This window comes from Ovis canadensis, chromosome 14 (genome assembly GCF_042477335.2).
Source record: "Ovis canadensis isolate MfBH-ARS-UI-01 breed Bighorn chromosome 14, ARS-UI_OviCan_v2, whole genome shotgun sequence".
NCBI lineage: Eukaryota > Metazoa > Chordata > Mammalia > Artiodactyla > Bovidae > Ovis > Ovis canadensis.
The window spans coordinates 65,697,422-65,721,449 of record NC_091258.1 but is presented as its reverse complement, the minus strand read 5'-3'; the positions used below and the strand labels follow the sequence as shown (position 1 = coordinate 65,721,449).

Genomic DNA, 24,028 nt, shown 5'->3' with positions numbered 1-24,028 from the left:
TAGAAAATTCCATGGACAGAGGAGTCTGGCGGGCTACAGTCCATAGAGTCAGAGTCGGACATGACTGAGCGCGAGTCACACACACACACACACACACACACACACACACACACACACACACAGACACACACACACACACACACACACACACACACACACACACACACACACACACGCAAGAGAAACCAGAGTGAAAAGATGGAGGTAAAGTGGAAGACAGAAAAACAGAGACAGAGGCAGGAAGGAGGCAGAATCAGATAAGGCAAGAGGGAGAATAAGAGTAGGGAAAGAAAAAAAGAAATGAAGATGGCTAGATTAAAAAAATTTTTTTTTTTTAGCTACGCTGAGTCTTTGTTCTGGCAGAAGGGCTCCGGAGCATGCAGGCTCAGTAGCACATGTGGGATCTTAGCTGCCCAACCAGGGATGGAACTGGTGTCCCCTACATTGGGAGGTGGATTCTTTACTACAGGACCACCAGGCAAGTCCAGAAAATGGCTCAATATTCACAGCAGTGGTCCGAAGTCTTTTGAGTCATGAGGCAGATATCATGAAGCCAGGCCAAACAAGGCTCAGCGAGGTTGCTTTTTGCCCAGAGTAGTCAGGGGCAACCGAAGAGTTTAACCCACTGGTGGATTTGTTCCAGAACTTTGTCTCAGCAACAAATCGGTGAGAATTAAGGAAGAGAGTGAGCAGTTGTGAGTAGAGATGGAGGAAAAAGGGTAAGACTTAAAAGGGGACTTGCGTGAGTGCTATCACTTCCTATGGACCATAGCCTGCACCAGGCTCCTCTGTCTATGGGGTTCTCCAGGTAAGAATCCTGGAGTGGGTTCCCATTGCCTTCTCCAGGGGATCTTCCCCACCCAGGGATCAAACCCATGTCTCGAGTCTCCTGCACTGCAGACGGCTTCTTTACCACTGAGTCATGGGGCAACTCTGAAAGGGGACAGAAGGAAAGAGACAGAAAGAACACCGGCATTCACAGGCTCAGGGGGCAGGACAGCGCGCTGTGTAGTCAGCAAGGGGAAAAAATGGGAAACTGAGGCTTGAGCTGTGACAAATCACACACGGACGCCCAGCAGCTGCCATGAAGCGTGATAAATCTTTATTATGCTAGGGCCCACCAGGAGGGCAGCTGGGGCAGCGGCAGGACCTCCTGCAGGCTGGGGGCACCAGGGGCTCGGGGTGGGAGTAGGGGGGCCCCCCAGGGCGATGCCCGGGCGCTCAATGATTCTCGCTGGGCGGAGAGGTGGGGCTGAGGTGCAGAGCCAACTGCACCTTCTCGACCAACCCGGCCCACTGGCGCTGCATGTCTTCCACGAGGGGCTCGAACCAGCTCCTGAGGCGGGCCTGGAAGGCCTCGGCCTGCAGGCGTATCTGGCTGCCCTGCTCCTCGACCTTGGCGCGCACCTCCTCTAGCTGCTGGCGCATCTTGTCCAGGCGGTCCTGGGCCCGGACGCCCACCTCCTCCAGGCGCCCGTGCAGCTTCTGGCGCCAGGCCTCGGCGCGGTCCAGCAGCGGCTGGCCGACCTGGGTACTCAGGGTGGCGGCCCGCGATTGGCTCTGCTCCACCAGGGGCCTGAGGCGCTCGCGGATGGCGCTCACACTGCGCTCAGCGCCCTCGCTGGCCCCAGCTTGGTAGACTGCCAGGCGCTTCTTCAGGTCATCGGCGTCGCGGAGCAGGCGCTTGCGCAGCTTGCGCAGGTGGGAGGCCATGCGGGCCCGCAGCTCCTCGGTGGACTGGCCGAGCATGGCCTGCACCTCGCTTCGGTACTGTGCCAGGCGGTTCCGCAAGTCCTCCATGTCGGAGCCCAGCCGGGCCTGGGCTGCCTGCAGCTCCTTGGACACGCGGGCCTGTGTCTCCTGGGCCATGGGGGCTAGCTGTCCCTCCAGCTCCTCCCTGTAGGCCTTCACCTCCTTCATGGTCTCCTCCATCAGCACCCTGGGGGCCGAGAGGGCAAAAATGGAGAGAAGAGGTAGGGATCCTGAGCTAGGGTGATAGAGGGAGAGATGCAGAGGAAGGTGCCAGACAGAAAACGCCGAAGAACAGGATCAGAGAGAGGGAAAGCCAGGAGCCCAAGGAGAAAAGAAAGCCAAGAAATGAGCAGAGACCAGACCCCCGCCAAGTGTTGGTGATGGGGACGGAAAGAATCCCAGATCAGAGGAAACTGGGGTCCTGAACACACTGCCCACTGGAGGGATGAGGGGCCAGGGCGGAGGCACTCACGTCAGTTCCTGAATGACCTGGGTGTTGAGCAGCTCCTCCTGCACCTGGTCAGACAGCGTCTGCACCCAGCGCAGGTAATCCCAGAGGCGGCCCAGCACCTGCTCCCAAGGCTGGCTGTCCTGCCCCCGGGGCTGCTCCGGAGGCAGGGGCTCCTCGGACCCCAGCTCTCCCTCCATATCCGCCTGGCATCCTGCACACAGACAGTTCACCGCGGTCAGGGTCCTCTGCCCGCTCCAGGCACACAGTACCCGGTACAGAGGAGGTGCTCCACAGAGGCTGGTGGGCTTCTTTAGAGCACTGGGGGGTGGAGATGGGGTGGAGAGACGCCCAGCCGGTTTAAGCTCTTGATAAGCATGGATTATGTGTGGTCCACGTACTGCCACGCTGGGGCGATAGAGAATAAAACAGCCCCAGATAGAGAATAATCACCTCTGACACTTAGCTGCTCCTCACTACCTGCCTGACAGCAGTGCGCTAGAAACTCTCATTTTAAAAGGATGGGGAAACTGAGGCTCTGAGAAAGTAAAACTGCAGCTCAGAACCAAGGAATGTCAGAGAGACCTCAGACCTGGGGAGATAGACCAGCAGATGAGAGGACCCACGGACCACGGACGGGAGGACGGCAAGCTGAGGATGGGAGGGGGTGGGGCAAAGAACCTGGGCAAGCTCCGCCCCCATACCTGCCAGAAGCGCGACCACCAGGGCAACCCACAGAACCTTCATCTTCTGGCTTGCGATTGGCCAACCTGAAGGAGGGAGAAATTGTCACTCAACCCCGGGGGGTGGGGGGACTCCCTCCCCCTCAGAGCCCCGCCCCACCCGGTTTTAGCCTTCAAAGCCTCGCTCCCAGCAACATCCTAATCCAATTCCAAATATTTACCCAGCGGCCCCTACATTGTCTATTTCATTTCCTCATTGTCTTCTCTTATCTCCCCATCCCCAGGTCTGCCGCCGCCTTAATTCCATCCCTCTCCCAGGGTTCAGATTCCACTCAACCCGCCTTCCCCTCCATCCCGGAGTTCCCCGAGAGCCCCGGCTGGACTTTCTAAAGTTCCAACCTCGCATTCCCCTCTGTATCTTCCCATTCTCAGCTCCAACTTCACATCTAAACGCTGTCATCCGCATATTCGCTAATTTAATCCTCATTTAGAAGTCCTTCAACCCACGCTTTAGCTACCGTGCCGCCGCCCCTGAGCCTCCCTTACCGAAAATCTTAGGACGATTGTGGGCATCCAGTAGGTGCTCAGTAAACAGCAGTAACAGTTAGTGGGTTTTTGCTATCTCTCGTCTGGTTTTTCCTGCAGGTCCAGCTGCTCCCCTGAACCCACCTTCCAGTCCAAACGGGATACGCCTGCTCCCCACCCCTCTAGGTCCAGTCCCCTGTCTCTGGTCTCCTCCTCTGCTCAAGCTTTTGTCCTGGTCCGGGCGGCGTCGGACCGTCACCTCGTCCACCTCTCCCGCAGCCGGTCCCCCACAGAAGCCCTGAGCTGGTCTCCGTGCCCCCCAGCTCTGCTTCTCACCGCGCTCTTCGCCTCCGGAAACCGCGTCCTTCGCCTCCGGGATTGAGCAGGGACTCACGGATCCCAGATTCGTCCAATTATAGGGCTCCCCCCTGGCCCGCCCACTTCTCCTGAGCTGGGGCAAGCTGGGCCAGCCCCCTCAGGTCACGAGGTGGGCTGTCCTCCCCCTTCACACACAGCAAGGAGGGGAGGGGGTGGGGCCTGGAGGCCTGGCAGCCCCCACTCCCAGCCCCCTTGAAAAGATGACTTCTCACCCAGTAACTCAGGCGGCTTCCTCCATCCTGGTGGGTGGGTGAGCTGGTGAGGGCTGGGACAGTGGGCATGGAAGGGGCTGGAACAGGCCACTGCCCACAGCACCCATCCCCTGCCCCTCTCTTTTCCAGCGGATGGATGAATAGAATTTGGGGAAAGGACTGGGGGCCTGAAATCCCTGGTTAGAGGAAGGAGGGGGTTGGGACTCTGGGTAGGGAGGGGGAAGGGAGCTGGCTGGCCGGATAGAAATGGGATAGGAGTTCTGGGGACAGTACAAGGTATCTGCTACAAGCCCAGGCTTTGAGAGTGCAATCTGGACTTTACCATGAGCTCCCGCTTGCGCTCTTCCCTTGGGCACAGGAGAGTGCCTCTCTTGAGCCCCCTTCCCCGGTTGAGACCTGAAAATCCAGCATTTGTCCCAACTGTGTATTGTTCCTTCAGTGGGGCCTGAAGCATGCTTCAGGACTGCCTGCTTAGGACTGTGGATTCCGGAACCAAACTGCTCAGGCCTGAATCCAGGCTCTGCCAGTGGTCAGCTGTGTGACCCTGAGCCAACGACCCAGCCTCTCTGAACATCCAGTTTCTTGGTCCACAAAACCAGGAAAAGAGTTGCACTTAACACCGTCATTCGGTGAAGCAACAGGCTACTGTGTGTACTGAGAACAAGTAGGGTTAGCTGGCAAACAGTGGCCCCATGTTGGACTTCAGTTCTGTGCTGGGCCACAGTGAACACTCCTGTCCCTCCCTCCCTTGCAGCCCTGTTCACGAGCCCCAGCTGTTTCACAGACGGGCATCCTGAATTGAGAGTGTTGTAGCCACACTCTCTGCTCTCCGGGAAGTAAACTCACTCAGAAGGACAACGCAAATAGTGGAGTGCAGTTTATTACACCAGTGGGCCCAAGGCAGAGTCTTCTCTTAGCCAAGGACCTGGTCAGTTTTTGTGACAACCTTATATACCCTAAGTGTACGTGCTCAAACCCTCCTCCCCGAATTCCTCAAAACTAGCCTGGATAATGTGAAGGGGCTAAATCATGATTCATATATTAGTCCAGACACCTAATTAGGCTAACATATATCAATAGGTTTTGTGCAGATAACAATTTGTTTTCCTCTGGGGTAGATTAGTATATTCTTTTCGGCGACAGAAAGTCCAGGAACAAGTTCTGGAGTCCCTTTATCCGGGGGTCTGTCTTTCAGTTGGAATGTTGCTTTTTTTTTTTTGGACAAATGAAAAGTAATTTTATTTTTGTTTAACCTTAAACTTACCAAACTGCTTCTTTCTTTGAACAGCAGTTATCTTCTGTTTGATATCCAACTGCACTTATACTTGGTGAAAACTTAAGTTTTCACTTAAAATTAGTGAAAACTACTTAACAATTCCACTTTGAAGTTATAAGCATACAACTAAGATGTTCTGAATATAAGCCTATCTGTATGTCAGATAAACTTTAGGAACTCTTAGTGTCTCTTCTTTTACAGAAATTCTCTATCCTGATATACTTTGGTTATCAAAAAAACTAAGGACTAAGGGCCAGAAAACTAATTTCCTTAAATGAGACAAAAGGAAAAGATTTTCCAACTACTACTATAACCTTTCTTTCAAATACCAAATCAATTTTCCCAAGTATATGATCAATTCTAATTTGATGGTTTTTTCCTTACTACTTCACTTTAAATGGTGACCTATTAATTTGTTTAAATAATAATAATTATCTTTTCTGTTTTTCCAGAATAAAAAAAATTAAATCATCTGTTGAAGATACTACTAAAAATACTTCACCTTTCGAATATGGCCCCTACACTGAAGATCTATAGGAAATTTTCCAATTATGTTTCAATCTTCCCACCACCTTTTTTTGTTAATTACCTTTGAAATAATTTGAATGAATGATCTACAAATCAAAAACTGAATTCACAAATTACCATCATCATCAACTTTAACAAGTCACTTAAATGTGTTCTGTATCAGTTTTCTTGATGGTAGGATAATATGGAAACATTTTTTAACATATTACAGAATATTTAATGACATCAGTCTCCTATCAACAGATAAGTTAGTTAATGCTGTTTATATTGGCCATTTCCATTGGCTGGCTGGAGGCTCTTCCACTAAAGGCTCCCATGGTTTCCACTGGATCATTTTTCTTGCCAGACTTAGTTCGTTTTCAGCCTGAAGAATCACCTCTTCTATTTGGCCACCCTGCAGTTGCTCTTCTAGTTTTTTAACATCTGGTTCCGCTTTAACAATACTCAGCTTCTCATTTGTAATCTGCTCTGTATACTTTCTATATGCTGCATTTTTAGGGATGTGTCCAAGAACATCAAGAATTTTTGTATACAATATTTTTAGCCTCTCATGTGGAGTTTCACACACAGCCAATCCCACCAGGCCAGTGGTCTTCTTCAGCAAGCCTGCCATGACAGCGCCCGGAATGTTGCTTTTATAGATTCCAGGCACAAAGCTCAAAGTCCACTGGGAGAACACCCCGGCATGTAGTCCAAAGTTTTCAAGAAGTCTAAAATGGGGTCCCGCAGCCAAGATGGAGTCCGCTTTGCCCACTTTCCTCTTTCATTCCTCTCTCTTGATGCTCCTAACTCTCAGTGGGAGCATCACTCATAGGAATATATTGTACCCTAGGCCTCCTAACACCGATCTGGGAAAGTGAGGTTCGTCTCTAGGTTACAAAGTTAACAACATGTTGTAAAGTGCAAGGGCCGGATAACAGAACTATTAAAATGACAGTGAGCGCAGTTTCACACCAGTCACCCTTTACCCAAGATAGGACCGAGGTCCAGAAGGGAATATTTTCATCTGACATTGCTTTTGCTTGGTCCCTCATGTCACCCAAAGCAGTCGTTACAGTGCCAGATAAATCAGGAATGTATATACAACGGTCAGCCTTAAGTATGGCACAGGTTCCATACACAACATTCAACCTTAAGTATGGCACAGGTTCCTCCCTGTGAGGCGGTGAGGATGTCTAATGCCATTCTATCCTTGATTTTTGTTGTCTTACTTGATGCAAAAAAACCTCATAGTCATATCACCCCTCTGTAGAGGTGATACGCGCCGTGGGAGCCCGTCCATCCCAGATAGAGGCATGGCGCTGGACTGGCCCAACAGCCTTGTGCCCCTCTTTAGAACAAATCCCAGATACCTCACCTCCTCCTGGCAGATCCGAGCCTTCTTTTTCGAGACCGGGTAACCAGCCTCTATCAGCAGTCCCAGCGAGGCCTTGGTTCCTTCCCAGCAATCATCCTTGTTGTCAGCGGCCAGGAGCAGATTGTCCACATATTGCAGCAGCCAACAACCAAACTTTTCTGGCTGAAATGCGCCTAAGTCCGAAGCCAGGGCTTCTTCAAAAATGGTTGGAGAATTTTTAAACCCTCAGGGGAGGGGGGTCCAGGTTAGTTGTTGTTTGGCGCCCCCTGTTGGGTCTTCCCATTCGAAAGCAAAAATTGGTGGTGATACCTGGGCTAGGTGTGTACAGAAAAAGGCATCTTTTAAGTCCAGACAAGGATAGAACTTTTGCACTTCGAGGGAGGAAGCTGAGTAAGGTATATAGGTTTGGGACTGTGGGTTGCAGGGTCATGGAAGCTTGGCTGACCAGCCTTAAATCTTGTATTGGCCTATAGTCCTGTCCCCCTTCCTTTTTAACTGGCAGGATTGGTGTATTTCATTCTGATTGGCATTCAATCAGGATGCCGGCCAGTTTCAGTCTATATAAATGTGGCAGTATGCCGAGACGAGCCTCCAGGGGCAATGGATACTGGCGTTTTCTAACCGGGGTGGCACTGGGCTTAAGTTCTATTATTATTGGAGCATGGTGTTTGGCGAGCCCAGGGGGGTTTCCTTCTGCTCAGACCTCGGGCAGTTGTTGAGCCAGTGTTTCCTCCCGGCCGTTCATCCCCTCTAGTCTTTTCTCAGTATATTCATGTAACCTCCATTCATCTTGTGGGGTAACTGAGAGGGAGAGTAAGTAAGTAGCTGGGCGGGTCAATGTGCAAAGTGGGGTGTTCGTGGGGGGAAAAGGTCACTTGTGATCCCAGTTGAGAGAGTAGATCTCTTCCCGGTAGAGGTACTGGGCATTCAGGGATATATAAGAACTCATGAGTCACTTGGTGGCCCCCGCCATCTGGCACTTTTAGGGCTTACAGAATTGTTTAATCATTTCCTTTCCAGGTATCCCAGTTATGGCAGTGGCCTTTTTTGAGAGAGGTGCCGTGGGTTCAGTTACTACTGACAATCCTGCTCCGGTATCCACCATGAAGTCAGTAAGTTGGTCCCCTGCTTTTAATGTTATCATGGGCTCTTGTGGACCTGTGTCTCTGAGCCCCGGCATCCCTATTCAGTCTCTCATCCGTCAAGGCTTGCCACTGTACTGGTTGATTCCCGGCTTTTAGTGGTTTTAGGACATTCGTTTTTCCAGCGGCCAAACCCTCGGCACCAGGCACACTGATTGGGCTGTAACGTGGACCTAGGCTTTCGTGGAGGTTTCCTGAGGGAGTGGTCTCGTCTCCAGGAGGGAGGGGCTTTCGTGGGCAGCCCGGCAGGCCTTCCCAAGGCCACGGCTAGCATTGCAAATCTCTGGTCTGCTCAGTTTTTCAGTTTCTTTCTTGGCTTCCACATCTCTGTTTCTGAATATTTTGTTTGCAATTTCAACTAGTTGGGAGCTGGACATTGATAATACTCCATCCAGCTTCTGGAGCTTTCTTTTAATATCAGGATAAGCCTGTGACACAAATGTTGAGTTTATAATGATGTGAGAGCCCCTGGCTTCGAGGCCGATCAGTGTATAGCGTCTATAAGCCTCACACAGTCTTTCATAAAATTCAGAAAGGGGCTCGGCCCCTCGTTGCACTACTCCGGCAGGTCTTGCCTTATCTGTAGGCCTGCGGGCTCCTCTTTTTAGTCCCTGTAGAATGGCTGTACGCTATCTGTCTAATTAGTTTCTCCCCGCGTCTGTATTATAGTCCCAATTAGGTCTGTCATCGGGGAGGGTTTGTTTCACCCACATTTGTGGGTTTACAGTTCCTTCTGGAACCATTTCTAGCAGCCATTTCTTTGCTTCAGTAAGAATTCTATACTGTTCTTCCGTACTGAAGAGGGAAGTTAATAATTGGATAATATCGTCCCATGTCAGTCGGCGGGTACAAAAAATAGTTTCCATCAATCTAATCATATCCTGTGGCTCCTCTGAATATGGTGGTGTATATTTTTGCCAGTTCAAGATATCAGTAGACAAAAATAGTTGATAGTAGTAGGCCACGGGAGCCTGGTGATAATTACCGTCTTTCCCCTGTATGCAGGCCTGCTGGACTTCCCTAAGGGGCATCTGAAATGGTGTCTTTTCCTCTAACTCCTTGGCAGAGAACAGTCTCTGTTTAATTCCAGTGTTCCCCTCCCTTTCTCATCGGTACTCTTGGGGAGGTGGGGGTGTTGGCGGTGGATAGAGCTTAGGTTGTGCCTCTGGGGTAGGAGCTGAATCCGGAGGGTGGTATCCAGTGGTCCCTCCCGCTGGGGTCAGATCCTGCTGGGGTGGTGGCTCTGCGACCCCTGGGGGGGGCGGGCTGAAGGAAGGGCCAGGGACAGCGTTGATGCTGGGATGTCCTGTGGCCTCCGTCTGGTGGCTGTTAAGGCCCCGGCCTGGCTGACACATCTGAGGGCCGGTTCATCGTCCAGTACAGTGGAGGAGGAAGTTCCTCATTTGGATCCTGTAGAATCACTTTTTTATCATCAGTTTCTGTGCCTTTTTCCTTCTCCATTTTGAATATAAAATCATGCCCATGGTAGAGGAATCTTGGGCCAGCTCTAGCCAGGAGTATGTATGGGAACCGGTCGGATGTCCAGGCTTCCCCGTGACTATCACCTAGACTGCTTTTATTATTTTCAAGTCCACTGTGCCCTCTGGTGGCCAGCCAACTCCCATAGCAGACTATTCGACCTTGAAGAGGGTGCACAGCCGGCCAGGTGTCATTTTTACCCCATAGTCTCCTCTGAACCCCTTTTTGAAACTTTTGATCAGTGGTCAGTATGGTTGCCTTAGATCTGTTTCCTCCCATTTTGCCTACCTTTCCGGGAGTGTCCCTTCTCCTGTTGGCGGAGTTTCCGGTACCCCAGATACTTCTGATATTTCCACTCGATGAAGCACTTAAATTGCCACTCGGCTTCTTCCCTGATAGGATTGAAAAGGGCTTTGCCGGCCAAGTCCCAGAGGGAGAGGGGAGTGCAGTGTGCTTTTTCCCGTTGTTGTATGTGTTTGAACCAGAATATCACTTTGTCTAGGACCACTTCTCCTGAAACTTTAAATGCCTTCTCCGCCTTGGTGAGCTTGATTGGGTATCAACAAAAGCCCAGGTGAGTTAAATAACCCGCGTCCCAGGCGATCTCCGGAGAAGCCAATTCGTACGCGCTTATATATTTCCCTTTCTCTGCCTTAAGAAGCTTGAGGGGATTGAGGCTTTCACAGCGGATGGGACACTTCCTGGGGGAGGGCAGAATACGTGCACACAGAGACCGAGTTTCTTCCCCCAGTAACCCTCTTGCGATTGCCTGGTAATAATTTTCCCCAAGACGCCACCTCCTACATGACAGTCACAATAGAGTCTTCCTTAAAACCCCGTCACATCCGTCAACCTGTACCCAACAATCGCAGTCTCTCATACATCAGCCACCGTAGGTCTGTGCGCTTCTCTAATCTCAGGGGGCTGAGCAGGCCCCCTGTTCCACCCTACTGGGTGGGACCCTCCTTACCTGAGCGCTCAGTTTCCTCGCTACCATCCACTACTTGCTAACAGGAGAGGTCCGGGCGGTGAAAGGCAGAATTCTTCCAGAGGGACGAGGCACCCTCACCCCTCTAGGTGATTCAAGCCTCAAGGCCCCGGAGGAGCCCCAAATGGGACTTGTCTCCTCAAAGTGCGGAACTTCCCGGCCAATGCACCAAAAATGTAGCCATGCTCTCTGGGAAGCAAACTCACTCAGAAGGACAATGCAAATGGTGGAGTGCAGTTTATTACACCGGGGGCCCAAGGCAGAGTCTCCTCTTAGCTGAGGACCCGGCCAGTTTTTGGGACAGTCTTATATACCATAAGTGTACGTGCTCAAACCCACCTCCCCGAATTCCTGGAAACTAGCCTGGATAACGTAAAGGGGCTAAACCATGATTCATATGTTAGTCCAGACAGCTAATGAGGCTAACATATATCAATAGGTATTGTGGAGATAATGTTTTGCTCTGGGGTAGATTAGTACATTCTTTTCAGTGATGGGAAGTCTAGGTACCAGTCCTGGAGTCTTTATCCGGGGGGTCTTTTTTTCAGCTGGTATGTTGTTTCTGTAGATTCCGGGCACATAGCTCAAAGTCCACTGGGAGAACACCCCGGCATGTAGTCCAAAGTCTACAGTAAGTCTAAAATGGAGCCCCACAGCCAAGGTGGAGTCCCCTTTGCCCACTTTCCTCTTTTAAGAGGAGATTCAGGGTTGAGGTGGATGGTAAAGTCACCCTGAAGAGTTGGGATTCACTCCTGGTCCTTTAAGGAGGTGAGGGCTACTGGATTCTGTGGGGCTGGGGAGGCTGGATGCCTGGTCCCAGGAAGGGACCCTCAGTGCCAGCCTGTGCTGGGTTGCTGTCAGCCTGTGTGCTCTGGCCTCAGAAGGCGCTGGCAGGGAGTGGGTGGAGTGGCTTCTCTGGGCTATATGGGGTCATCATGGGTCAGCAGCCTCCCTGCCCAGACACTGTGTGAGTGAAAACTTTCAGTTCCCCTGTCTGGAGAGGGGTTAGTGATGTCAGCTTGCCTCAGCCCTAGGTGTGCAGAACTGACCCCGCCCAGGAGTCAGACTCCAGCCCATCCCTCCCCCACCCCACAAGAACTGAATGATTCCAAACTCTTTCCAGGTGCTCAAATGCTTCCTGAAGTTTGCTGAAAGCTCTGACCTTCTATTATAATCAAGTCTTAACACCACTTCATCCCCTGCCCCTTCTGGAACCTGGAAAGACCCCAGAGTCCCAGTTGGCTGCCTCCCCACACCCGCTTCAGTTCACCGGGGCGAAGTCTTCTGCGGCCTCGCTGGCCACGCCAGGCTGAGTGACCACAGGCTACACCCTCCCAGGGAGGGAAGGCCTGTGATGTCCTCATCGGGAAGGTCACAGGACAGCTGTGGATCCTGGGCCAGGCCCTTCCCCTCTCTGGTCTGGGCTCTGGCCAGTGACCAGGCTGGATTCCCTTGCCCCCCACGGGCCACTGTGGGAGGTCAGGGCTGGACCAAATGGGCCACAGACACAGAGGATAACAGAGGCCTCCCATTTCTTTTTTTTTCCATGTATATTTTTTGTTATTTTTTATTTTTTTGTAAAATGTCCCGGTTCTTCCATAACTTATAAACATGATTTATACCGAGGGGTGGATGGGAAAGCGGGCAGGGGCGGGGTGACTGGGGACGCACCTCTCCTTGCTGCCCCCTTGGGGCTGGGCCCATTTGGCCATTTCGGGGGAACGGGGACACCCCAACACCTCCCTGAGGTTGTCTGGCCGCCTCTGCCCCTGGTGCTCAGAATCCTGTAGGCCCCTTGACTCCAAAATTGCTTCCTGGACCCCAAGACTACTGGGCACGCGGCCCCTTGTCCTCCACATCCTGCCGTGCCTGTCCTTCGGAGAATCCCCCCTTCAGCTGCTGGGGTGATGGGTCCCCTCCTTTCCGCTGCCCCCTGACCCCCGAGGAGGGAGGGAAGGGAGGGGGAGGGGGGCTCAGGTCTCCCCTCCGTGGCAGGGGGAGGGGGAGGTGGGATCAGAAGGAGGAAGGGCGAGGAAGGCGGGCCTTCGGGGGCTCAGCCAATGGTGAGGCCGAAGCCACACTGGAACTTGTTCTTTCGGTGATTCAGGAAGGCCCCGAGGGCCAGCGTCAGGGGCAGCGGAGGGAGCTTCTTCTCCAGTGTGGCGCCCACGATCCAGTTGCTGTCCACAGAGCCTGTGGGTGGATAGCTGTGTGAAGAGCCTCACCGAACACATCAGACACCACCGGCCAGGCCACCGACTGTGCTGCCCTGCCGCCCAGAACCCTCTTCACGCCCCCAAGTGCTTCAGCCTTGAGTTCCGCCACCCCTCCCCTCCGGAAGCCCTTGGCCACCCCGTGGACTACCCTCCCAGTCCCAGTCTTGGCCACATCGGGTCGCTGCTGTGTGTGGATGGGCCTGTCCCCGCCACTGTGAGCCCTGGGTTGGGGGGGCCAGGTCACTGTTGTGTCCCCAGCTGGGCACAGAGCAGGTGCTGAGTATCTGCTGAAACAGAGACTAAAATCTCTAGGGCTCGTGCCCAGGACCTGATGGGTGTGCAAGTGCTGCCGTCTGTACCCAGTGGAGCTCAAGGACTCACTGAAAGGGAGCAGAGACGCTGGCCTCAGACCCGGGGCTCACTGCAGAGTGAGGGCTTAAGGCAGGTTTCAGAGGCAAAACAAACCCCTCTCCCTGGGCCCCCTGGCTACTTTTGCTAAAAAAAAATTTTTTTTTGGCCACACTGCATGGCTTTTGGGATTTTAGTTCCCTGAGCAGGGATTGAACCCGGGCCCTCAGCAGTTGAGAGTGAGACCACTGGACCACCAGGGACTTCCCCTGGTTGCCTTTAGAAGCCTTGAACCAGGGCCACTGAAGCGGCCTTTCCGGGGTGGTCTCCACACACCCCAAACCCAAGAGCTACTGAGACACAAAAAGAAACTTAAGATGAGACTCAGTCAGCCTGGGGGAAGGTTGTGGGTCTGGCTGTGTCCGGGGAGCCTCTCTAAGGGGAGACAGTGGGGCAAGGCCGGCTGCGCTCCAACTTGCCTTCCATGCGTGAGAAAAAGAGAAGCAAGGGCCGTGCATACAGACTGCTGAGGGCTGCTGGCTGGGGTGGGGGTGCTCCCTGCAAAGCTCGGGCCCAGGTGCCCCCTCACAGTCTTCGGAGCACTCCTGGGTAATGTGGGCCGGCATGCTGCCCTCTCCCACTTCCTCGGCCCTCACCGTCTTAACGAGCGCTCCTGGGTAACGTGGGCCAGCATGCTGCCCTCTCCCACTTCCTCGGCCCTCACCGTCTTAACGAGCGCTCCTGGGTAACGTGGGCCAGCATGCTGCCCTCTCCCACTTCCTCGGCCCTCACCGTCTTAACGAGCGCTCCTGGGTAACGTGGGCCAGCATGCTGCCCTCTCCCACTTCCTCGGCCTGTACCCCATTCAGGGCCGGGTCACCTCTTGCTTCTTTCTCTCAAGGAAAGCGAGATCTGTACCTTTGAAGAGGAGGTTGGCCTTGGGCAGGTCCAGCTGGTACCCAAAGGAGACACTTGTGTCCTGCATCCTTGTGCTGGCCTCAAACTCCACACCCACCTGCAGCTGGAGGGGCCAGGGCAACACACACGAGTCAGCCTCCTAGGCTGGGCTCTCGGGCATGCCAGTCCTGGGCACCCCATACCCAGCCAGCCAGTCCCCAGATGGGCTCACCTGGTCACTGGCTTTGTGGTAATACGTTGCATGCATGCCCGCCTGACCCAATGTTACTGTCGCCAACCAGTTGTTCACTGGAAGAGAGCAGGTGGGTTACCAAGGGGGCTTAGGTAGCCAGGGGCCCAGGTTTTGCCCCTCTTCCCTCAGACCCAGGAGTCCAGCCCCCAGCCCCTCCTCCCTTAGTCCCAGGGCTCCGGGCTCCCAGACTCACATGTGTATTTCCCAGCTAGCGACATAACAGCGCCCTCCTCCCCGGGCCGCCGGTGGTAGACCAGCTCTCCGCCCAGGGCCAGGCACGGCGTGATGCTCTGGAGGTAGTGGGCCACGAGGATCCCTGCAGGCGAGAGGTAGAGTCATGACTTCTGAGCTTGGTGGTCAGTTTCCACCCGGTTAAGGCAGCACCAGACTGGACTCCCACTTCCTTGGGCCTCCCACTTGGGCTCCTTGCTGGAGTCGTTCACAGGACTGAGGTCAGCCTCCCACGGCCCCCAGGACCTCATCTACTCTGCATTCACCTCCCTTTACACAGGAGGCTGCAGAGGCTGAGGAGTCAAGTCACTCCCACATGGTCACAGGACACGTCAGGGGCAGAATCCAGGGCTCCCCATCTCCTGAGCCCAGGCTTTGAGCCACCCTGCCGCCACGAGTGGTAGGGGAGAGCACACTTTGGGGCACCAGACGGCCTGGGTTCAAATCCCAGCACTTGCTGCAGGGGTAACTGAGGGCCACTGGCACCACTTCCCTGTGAGCGGGACACCTCGCAAGACTCTGAGGAAGAGCAGAGAGCTGGATGCAGGCATGGTGTGCACAAGGCGTGCTCAGCACACAGCCAGGGCCCGGCTGCCACGGAGACCCGCCCTGCGGAAGTCCAGTTCCGGGGCCCCTCGGCAGCAAGGATGGCTCTGAGGGGCCCTCAGTGTTTGCTAACCGCCCACTCCACCGCCGGGCTGAATTCCTTGAGCCCAAGGACTGATACTGTCTGTCTTTGAGAGCCCAGGAGAGTGGACAACCACAGAGGTCATCACTGCAGAGGGCAAGGGCCAGGGAGGAAGAGAGGCAGTGGGGGACACAGAAGGAGTGATGATGGAGAACTGGAAAGCAAGAGTCATCTCTGTAAAGACGGGGAAGCAATCAGAGATGGAGGTGGATGGCGGGCCCTGACGATGCCCAACCTGAAGGACAGAGCAGATGAGGACCGGTGAGGTAAGCTTAGAGATGGACACCCAGCCAGAATGGGGAAGACCGGGGCAGGGGGGAAGGAGGTGGGGACAGGCAAGGACAAGGAAAGCGCAGACGTGCAGATGCTTCCCTGGACAGAGATCAGAGGCACCGAGTGGGGACTGGCCTGAGGGGGCGGGACAGGCCGGGAGGACAGGATGGGACCTGCTCGCATTTTCAGGCACACCCAGGCAGGGACTGCCACTGGGGGCGGCTGCGATCAGGGCAGGCTGGAGCTGGCTTCTCCCAGCGAGTGGGTGACACTGACCCACCTCCTGGCCCCTCCTCTGCCAGCTGGCTGTTAAGCCACCACCCGCACACCTCTGGACAAGAGCAGCCTCTGTCCCAAGAGAAGGGGAACCTCGGGCCCACAGAGAGAAAAGTGACCAACCAGGGGTCACACAGGGACTTCAACTCAAGAGCCTCTGGTCATGGTTTAGACTGAGAGCTTCGAGACCCCAAGCTCCTCTCCCACCCCCCATCTCCTCGGCTTGCCACACCCTCTGCTTCCCAAGCCCTACCCTACTCCTTGGCCTCCTGCCCCAGTCTCATCCTCTCCAAGCAGCTTCACACGTAGAGGGATCTTGTTAAAGCGTACACCCGACCCTGCTCCCCCTGCTCAGAACCTGCCATGACGCCCCAGCATCAAGGACACCCTGGCTCCTTAGGACACGGGCGCAAAGCCCCCCGTGGTTCATCCCCAGCTTTCAACAGACTTCCTCCGAGAGCTTCACAAGTCCTTGCACAGTGCTCATCCTCACAGGTCTTTTCCTTGAACATCCTGCCCTTTCCTAGCACCTCCATCTCCTTCAGATCAGTTTAGTTCAGTCGCTGAGTCGTGTCCGACTCTTCACGACCCCATGGACTGCACCACACCAGGCCTCCCTGTCCATCACCAACTCCCAGAGTTCACTCAAACTCATGTCCATTGAGGTGGTGATGCCATCCAGCCATCTCATCCTCTGTCCTCTCCTCCTCCTCCTGCCCCCAATCCCTCCCAGCATCGGGGTCTTTTCCAATGAGTTAGCTCTTTGCATCAGGTGGCCAAAGTATTGGAGTTTCAGCTTCAACATCAGTCCTTCCAATGAACACCCAGGACTGATCTCTAGGATGGAGTGCCTGGAGTGGCCATGAAGAACCCACTGAGTTAAAAACTCCACGAGAAGGAAAACAACACCTATTACAGGTCTGAGAACAAAGAGGTGGCCTCGGACAAGGGGCAGAGTGTGGCTTTCCTGGAACCTATGGGGCTGGGGCCATACCTGGCTCCCTGGGGAGGGGGTTCACAGTCGGCTCTTGGCTGGGGCCTGACAGAACAGCTTCCTGCCCTCCCCACGCTGCGCTCCCTGGGGCTTTGGCCACGTAGCCTTCCTCTGGGAGCGCTGCCCTCCTCTTCACCCTCCCCAGTCTAGACACTGGCATTGAGAGGCCCTGTCCTCATCACTCCAGGCGAGCCGGGCCCTCCTGTTGTAAGCTCTCACAGCAACCTGGGCCTCTCCTGAGTAGGCGTTCTCCCAACAGTAACACACTCACTGTGATTATTTGTCTTAAGGCAAGTGTCTTGGCTCCTGGCCGGGGAGGGGCTGTGTGTCCCAGGGTGGGCACACACTCGGGGTGCTCAGAACGAAGCCGAGGCCCCAGAGGAGGAGCTGAGGCCAGGGGAGGGGACCAGGTAGTCCGCGGGCTCCTCGTTAGGCCTTGACTGTGATTCTAACGCCAGGCCTTCTGCTTTCTCGCTGTGCGATCCTGGGGCAGGGCCGATTTCACCCCAGACCTTGCCTTCCTCACCTGTGAGAACCCTGATCCCCCTGCCTGTTGTGGGGCAGCCCAGAGACCCATCCCACAGTGAACCCTAACTAGCTGTGTCTGGCCTCATAAGGGGCTGACAGGTCCGCCCATTGATTCCTTCACCACGGTGCACTTGCTGTGTGATTGTGTCTTTGAGATGGATGGGGAAACCAAGGCTCAGAATGGGTGGAGCACCAGCTGTCATTGGTCATGAATAATTACATGAGTAACTACTCATATCCTCAGTACTGCCCTGGGCCCAGAAGTTCTGATTGGTGCTTGAGGGGAGGGAGGGATGTCCATAGGGACTAAGAGACAAGAATGTCCCTGGTGGCCTTGGGCTCCAGGGAGGAGAGACCTAGAGGTCAGCGCTGAGGAGCAAGAGAGGCCAATGCTGGTGAGTGTTTGCAGGGGCGGAGGCCCTGGTGCCGTGGACTCTGGAGGTGGCCTTGCTGTGTGTCCTTGGGGAAGTACTTGCCCTCTCTGGGCCTCAATCAGACAGGAATAATGGCAACGCCACCCCACAGGGCTGTGAAGGATTGCACGAGCCAATCCTCATTGGCTCGAGTGACTGGATGAAGGCCCGGGTGAGCACAGTATGCCGAGGGCCTGGCAAAGGGCGCCAGGTGGGAAATAGGACCTGTGGTGTCCGCTGCTCACTCCTTCGCGCACTATTTTCTGAGCACCTACTCTGTTCCCAGCACAGTTCCAGGTGCTAGGCACCTTCACGCACTCACCCCCCAAGAGCCTGCTCTTCCTGATAGAGCGAACAGCAGGCAAAGGAATCTGGAATCACCAACTCTACCCTTCTGGTGGGTCAAGCCCCCCCTGCCCCCCAAAAAGGCTGACTTCTCAACTCTGACCTCCCTCTTATCCCCCACACGGAATCCAGCAGCGAATACTATTGCTCCGCCTTCAAGGTACATCCAGACCCCCAGACCTCCGCTTACCCCCTCCGCTGCCCCCTTGTGGCCTGGTCTCCAAAGGTGGGCACAAGAGGTCCTGTAAGAAGCTATGTCGGACGATCCTGTCCCTTTCAAAATCCTCTTGTGGCCTCAGACTCAGAAGCTCTCCAGAGCTTTGTTTCAGCCCTGCCATCCTGACTTCTACCGCTTGCCCTCCTTCCTCATTGGTTACAGCTCCAGTCCTCCTCGATGCTCCAGGGAAGGGCCGTACCTCGGGGCTTTCGCACTTGCTGTTCCTTCCGGCCGAAAAGCTCTTTTCCCACATGTCTGCTCGGCACCTTCCCTCACATCCTTCTGTCTTCATTCAGATACCACCTATGTAATGAGGCCTTCTCTCAAGACTCCACCCGCCCCTCCCGACGCCACCATCTTTCCATAGGGCTCCATCACCCACCTGCTTTACTCGTTGTCTCTAGAATGGAAGGTTCCAGAGACTTCCCAGGTGGTGCCAGTGCAGGAGATATAAGACACCTGCGTTCAGGTGTCTTACGTAAGACCCTGGGTCAGGAAGGTCCCCTGGAGAAGGCCATGGCAACCCACTCCAGTATTCCTGCATGGACTCTACCCTGGACAGAGGAGCCTGGTGGGCTACAGTCCATGGGGTCACAGAGAGTTCAAGAAGCCTGAAGTGACTTAGCACGTGTGCACGCCCCCCTTAATATACATAATATAAAAATCACCACTAGAATGTCCAGAAGACAGCCTTAATTTTCCTTAGTTCACCACCATATCCTCTGGACATGCAATGTATGACTCATAGTCAAGAAGCATCAGATCAATGTAGAGAAATCAGAGGCAGATGCCCAGAGACAAAAATAAAAAGGGGGGAAGCACAGCGGAGAGACCAGAAGCACAGACATTAGTCAGCAGGTCCTTGCCCCCGAGCCAACCCAAACAGGAATCTTCCTTGTCGCCCTCCACTGCAGACTGACTTGCCTCCCCTCAGCTGCATGTGGGCTCTGCCTGCCTTGGGGTCAGCTCTGTGCCCCCGAGCAACCCCAGAGCCCCAGGAGCAATGCAGCAGCTCATTTCCTTGGGACCTGTCACATGCCTGACCCCATTTGAGACTTTCCACACATGACCTGCTCAACAACCCTGTAAGGCAACCCGATTTTAACAAATGAGGAAGCCAAGGCCCATGAGGGTGACGGAAGCTGCCCCCCCCCTCCGCCTCGCCCTCAAATGCAGTGAACCCAGTGGCAGAGCTGGGACTTGAACCTGTTTTTCCCCCCATGAGGCTACAGGACCTAATTGATGCTCTGTGTTCTGAAGTCACGCCTGCCCCTGAAACCATTTCTTGGACGGCAGAAAAGGAGGGTCAGAGGGAGAAATGGACTTGCTGGGCATGGGGTCTGACCACCTTCCAAGCCCTGTGCCTCTTACCTGAACCCACCAGGACGTCTGGGTTCCCCAAAGTGACGGCTGCTGTGAAGTCGGAGCCCCGGTACTCCCCATCCACCTGCCAGTTCACAAACTTCGACTGCTGGGTCTGTGGGGGGAGGGCCAAGTATGAGGGTGAAACTGAGCAGGACTCCATGGGGCCCGCCGGGGCACAAAAGGCCTTTCAGAGGCCTCCTCTTGTTGTCTGTAGGAAAAAGGCTTCAACCTCCTAGACATTCCCCGAGGGCAGATCCATTTACTCATCAGAGAAGAGAGAGAAAGCAGAAAGAAAGGAAAAGCAACTGGCTAAGAGTCACACAGTAGTGCCGGGAGGGCTTCTCTTAGGGCTCAGCAAGTGAAGAACCCGCCTGCAATGCAGAAGCCACAGGAGACACGGGTTTGATCCCCAGGTCAGGAAGATCCCCCTGGAGGAGGAAGTGGCAACCCACTCCAGTATTCCGAAGAGTTGTCCGAAAAATCCCATGGACAGAGTAGCCTTGTTGGCTACAATTCAAAGGGTAGAAAAAAGTCGGACCCAACTGAGTGACTAAGCACAGCACAACAGTGCCCTGATAAGGTGGAATCCTAGCTCCTGTCAAGGACTGCCAGGGCCTCCACCCAGGAGGAGGATGGCAACTTCCAGCTGAGCACAAGACTCCTGGCACACCACCCACCCTATGGCCTCACGACTGACCAACCAGAAGAAAGTCACACATCCTGCAGCACCCTGCCCTCAATGTGCGTGTAAAAGCCCTCCCCTGCAAACTGGGCTTCCCTGGTGGCTCAGACAGTGAAGAGTCTGCCCGCAATGCGGGAGACCTGAGTTCAATCCCTGGGTCAGGAAGATCTTCTGGAGGAGGAAATAGCACCCTACTCCAGCATTCTTGCCTAGAAAATCCAATGGACGGAGGAGCCTGGCAGGCTACAGCCCACAGCGTCGCAAAGAGTCAGACACGACTGAGCGACTTCACTCACTCACGCCCTGAAAACTATGGGGGAGTTTGGTCTGTAGACAACCAGCCACTCATATTTCTCGCTTGATCTTTGCAATAAGCCTTTCTCTGCTCCAGACTCTGATGTTTCAGTTTGTTTGGCTGCACAGTGCCTTGAGTTCTTGGTTTTAACACCCAAGGGCAGCTTGGGAGGCTGGGGGCCATCGCCGACTCCATCCTCCCACTCACCTGGATGGCCATCTTGGACCTGAGGCCAGGGCCCAGCTGATGAATGACCTGAGCATTGAGGCTGCCACTATTATCCATGTCACCCACCAGCACGGGGAATGCCTGCAGGGTAGAGGGCAGGGTTAGAGGTGAGAGGCCTAGTGTCCTGGATGGACATGTATGACGGGCTCTGGTGAGAAGCCTAGGACTGGGAAGCCTAGAATGAGGTCCTCTCCTCCAGGAAGCCCTCTAAGACCACCTAGGCTGAGTTAGGCTCTCCTCTGGGCTCAGCCTTTGGGTTCCCCCATTTCAGTCCTACTCTCCCCGGACTGTTCCTTTCTGGGGACAAGCTTATTCTCTTTCTCCACTAGGCTGTGAGCCCCTACGTCTGTCTCAGTTACTGCCGTGTCCCCAGGACCACCCAGCACAGAGATGGGCAGGACACAGGGGGTGCCCTGAAGGTTTGCTGAAAAAATAAGTTTATTGCATGGAAATAGTTAACACAAGCAAAAGCCCAATTTAGTCCCCCAATCCCACCTGTGTCCTGCCCCAGCCTCCTTCTGGGCTTCCAGTTTTGCCTTCCGTCTTCTAACCCAGCTTCCGCAGACAGCCTGAGAAATGCTATTTCCAAAGCACTCATATCACCGCATCGTCCCCTCCTTTAAATCTTTCCGTGGCTCTCTAGTGCCCCCTAGTGGAAGTTCAAATGCCTGGCTTGGCCTTCAAAGCCCTGCATGATCTGCAGCCCAGCCCTGCCCACTCTGGGTCATCACTGCTTGGTGACCCTGGTGTCCTCAGACTCACCCCGAGAAGTGGGGGTCAGGATGAAGGAACGACCCAGGTCTCGATGCACCCTGGAGAGACCTTGTTCCCACCTCCCCACACCACCAGCAGCCCAGTCTCCTACTGACAAAGCTTTCTTCCACTGACTGGCTACATTATTTGTTAGAAGAAAGATACAATGAATGAATGAATGGCAAAAGGTAACTCACCTCCGTGGGACTCAGCTGCTTCGTCCCCACGTACGTCACCCCAAAGTGGTAGTTGGACTCCCCGATTGTGCTGAGGGCTACTGTGTGGTTCACCTGGGAGAAGAGGGAGGGCTGTGGTGATGAGCCCGTGCGCCACCCCCCAAAGGAACCCAGCCGAGCCCATTTCCAGGTCAGCTCCCCTCCAGCCTGGGATGGGGGATGCTTGCCAATCTGACTTCCCAGTCAGGGCGTCTCTGGGCATGGCAGGGGATGAAGACTGGGAGGTGTGGCCTGACTAGATTAGACACTAAAGAGAAGGGATGTGTGGGGCACACCTGGTACTTCATCCCTGCCTGGATGTTGGTTGCAGGGGTGGGTCCCTAAACCCTACCACTGCCCCCAGATTGAGTGCTCAGCCTGGCACTGTCTCTGGTGTCTTTAAATATCAAGGAGCCCAGATCTTTAAGGAGAAGTTAAAGGACTGGAGAAGGGAATGGCAACCCACTCCAGCACTCTTGCCTGGAAAATCCCATGGACTGAGAAGCCTGATAGGCTACAGTCCATGGGGTGGCAAAGAGTCGGACATGACTGAGCGACTTCACTTTCACTAAAGGACTCGATGTGCAGATGCAGAGGGATGGTTGGGATGACCTCTGGAGGATAATGGCACAAGAAAGGCTCACCTGGAAATGATTACTCAACCCTTTGTTGACTGTGAGCTTCACACCTTCCATCTGAACAGGAAACAGCTCTGAAGGAGAGAAAAATGCTGTCACACTTCAACACACACACCCCATCTCTCATCCCTTTCTTCCCTATGGTGCCCACTCTCCCTTCTCCAGGAACCCACAACCAGCACACTGCACAAAGCACCTCATCCAGTAAAGAGGCAGAACAGCCCGGAGGATGGGCTCAGGACCAAAGCCTTTGCCTGTATCCAAATTCCAGTGCCACCATCTACTTCTACTTGTGTGACCTTAGGCAAGTTATTTCATCCATGTCAAACCTATCTGTTAGTTGAAGATTCTCATCACATAGAAATACTGCAAGGATTTAATGAGTTAACACACAGTGAATGCCAGCACAGTGCTCAATAACCCACCACCACTTTCACTACCACAATTACTCCAAGCCAGGATCCAGAAGCCTTGGGTTCCACCCACACTGATCCATTGCTGACACTGTGACCTTGGGTCTCGGTTTCCCTCCCGATCACATGAGGCTGGCTTGGCCGATTCCTGGGGCACATGAGGTCCTTAAGGTTTTTCTGTACCGCTCTGGCGTTCCATCCTGAGGTTCCATCATTTGATCCCATCATTCTAAGCCCCAGGTTCAACGTTCCACTATTCGATCCCAACGTCAACTCCTAACGCTCTGTTAAATGATTCCAATGGTCCGTGCCAATTCCCAAGGTCCTCAGTGCGCTCCTCCTTCCCCCGAGATCCGGGCCATCACATCCCTGCCAGGCCCCTAGCCCCTCACCCTTGCACTTCCGGTGGCACTCCTCGAACGTGCCCGGGTTGGGCAGGCAGCCGCAGGCCCCATCGTCCCCAGTCCCTCCAGCGCTGGCAGCCGCAGTCCCGGGGGTCCGTTCGGAACCTCGACCTGTGCCAGCCCCAGCGCCCAGGCCGCCTCCGAGTGGCGGCAAAGTGAAGCCGGGAGGAGAGGGCGGAGGTGGCGGCAGTCCCACGAGGGGAGGCGCAGGCGGCGGCGGCGGCCCTGCGGGCGGCGAGCTAGCGGCCAATACGTTCCCCATGGTCGCCTGCAAGGGAAAAGGTCAGAGGGCAGAGGTCAAGGCCCGCAGGCTCCAGGCTGAGTCTCCAGCAAACACCCCCCGGCCCTCCCCCCCCGCTCAGAACCCCAATTCTTACGCGCGGTAGCGCCTCCTCCCGGTCCGGGCTCCGCTCCCACACCGTGGGCCACGCGCAACCGAACCCGCTGCCGCCGCCGCCGCCGCCACGGTCGCCCCGCCCCACCGAGCCCATTGGTTTAGCGGGCCCTGAGGTCCTCCCGCCAGCTTCAGGGTCTGGCCTTACTATTGGAGTCATGGATGAGAGTCCCACCCACCTCTTTGGAACGTCT

The 24,028-nt window shown here is 54.7% G+C and overlaps 3 protein-coding genes across 5 annotated transcripts; all 3 read right to left on the bottom strand.

Moving 5' to 3' along the window:
• Positions 1–1,080: 1,080 nt before the first annotated feature.
• APOE (apolipoprotein E) lies at positions 1,081–7,386 on the bottom strand. 3 transcript variants are annotated; one of them, XM_069550346.1, is made up of 4 exons: positions 7,160–7,386; positions 2,905–2,970; positions 2,225–2,414; positions 1,081–1,939 (listed from the first exon to the last, which is right to left on the bottom strand). In XM_069550346.1, the coding sequence occupies exons 2-4, from the start codon at positions 2,945–2,947 to the stop codon at positions 1,222–1,224; spliced, it is 951 nt and encodes a 316-aa protein (XP_069406447.1). In that variant the 5' UTR covers positions 2,948–2,970; positions 7,160–7,386; the 3' UTR covers positions 1,081–1,221. The 3 variants fall into 3 exon arrangements, with proteins under 3 accessions (XP_069406447.1, XP_069406445.1, XP_069406446.1); XM_069550344.1 differs by lacking the exon at positions 7,160–7,386 and adding an exon at positions 3,745–4,634; XM_069550345.1 differs by lacking the exon at positions 7,160–7,386 and adding an exon at positions 3,430–4,539.
• Positions 5,996–6,443, bottom strand: LOC138418706 (NADH dehydrogenase [ubiquinone] 1 alpha subcomplex subunit 5). Its single transcript, XM_069550347.1, has one exon. The coding sequence runs from the start codon at positions 6,413–6,415 to the stop codon at positions 6,065–6,067; it is 351 nt and encodes a 116-aa protein (XP_069406448.1). The 5' UTR covers positions 6,416–6,443; the 3' UTR covers positions 5,996–6,064.
• Positions 7,387–12,299: 4,913 nt separating the features above from the next.
• Positions 12,300–24,028, bottom strand: TOMM40 (translocase of outer mitochondrial membrane 40). The gene is made up of 10 exons (XM_069550343.1): positions 23,818–24,028; positions 23,429–23,708; positions 22,630–22,697; positions 21,968–22,060; positions 20,997–21,098; positions 19,819–19,924; positions 14,676–14,798; positions 14,462–14,538; positions 14,251–14,353; positions 12,300–12,961 (listed from the first exon to the last, which is right to left on the bottom strand). The coding sequence occupies exons 1-10, from the start codon at positions 23,992–23,994 to the stop codon at positions 12,822–12,824; spliced, it is 1,269 nt and encodes a 422-aa protein (XP_069406444.1). The 5' UTR covers positions 23,995–24,028; the 3' UTR covers positions 12,300–12,821.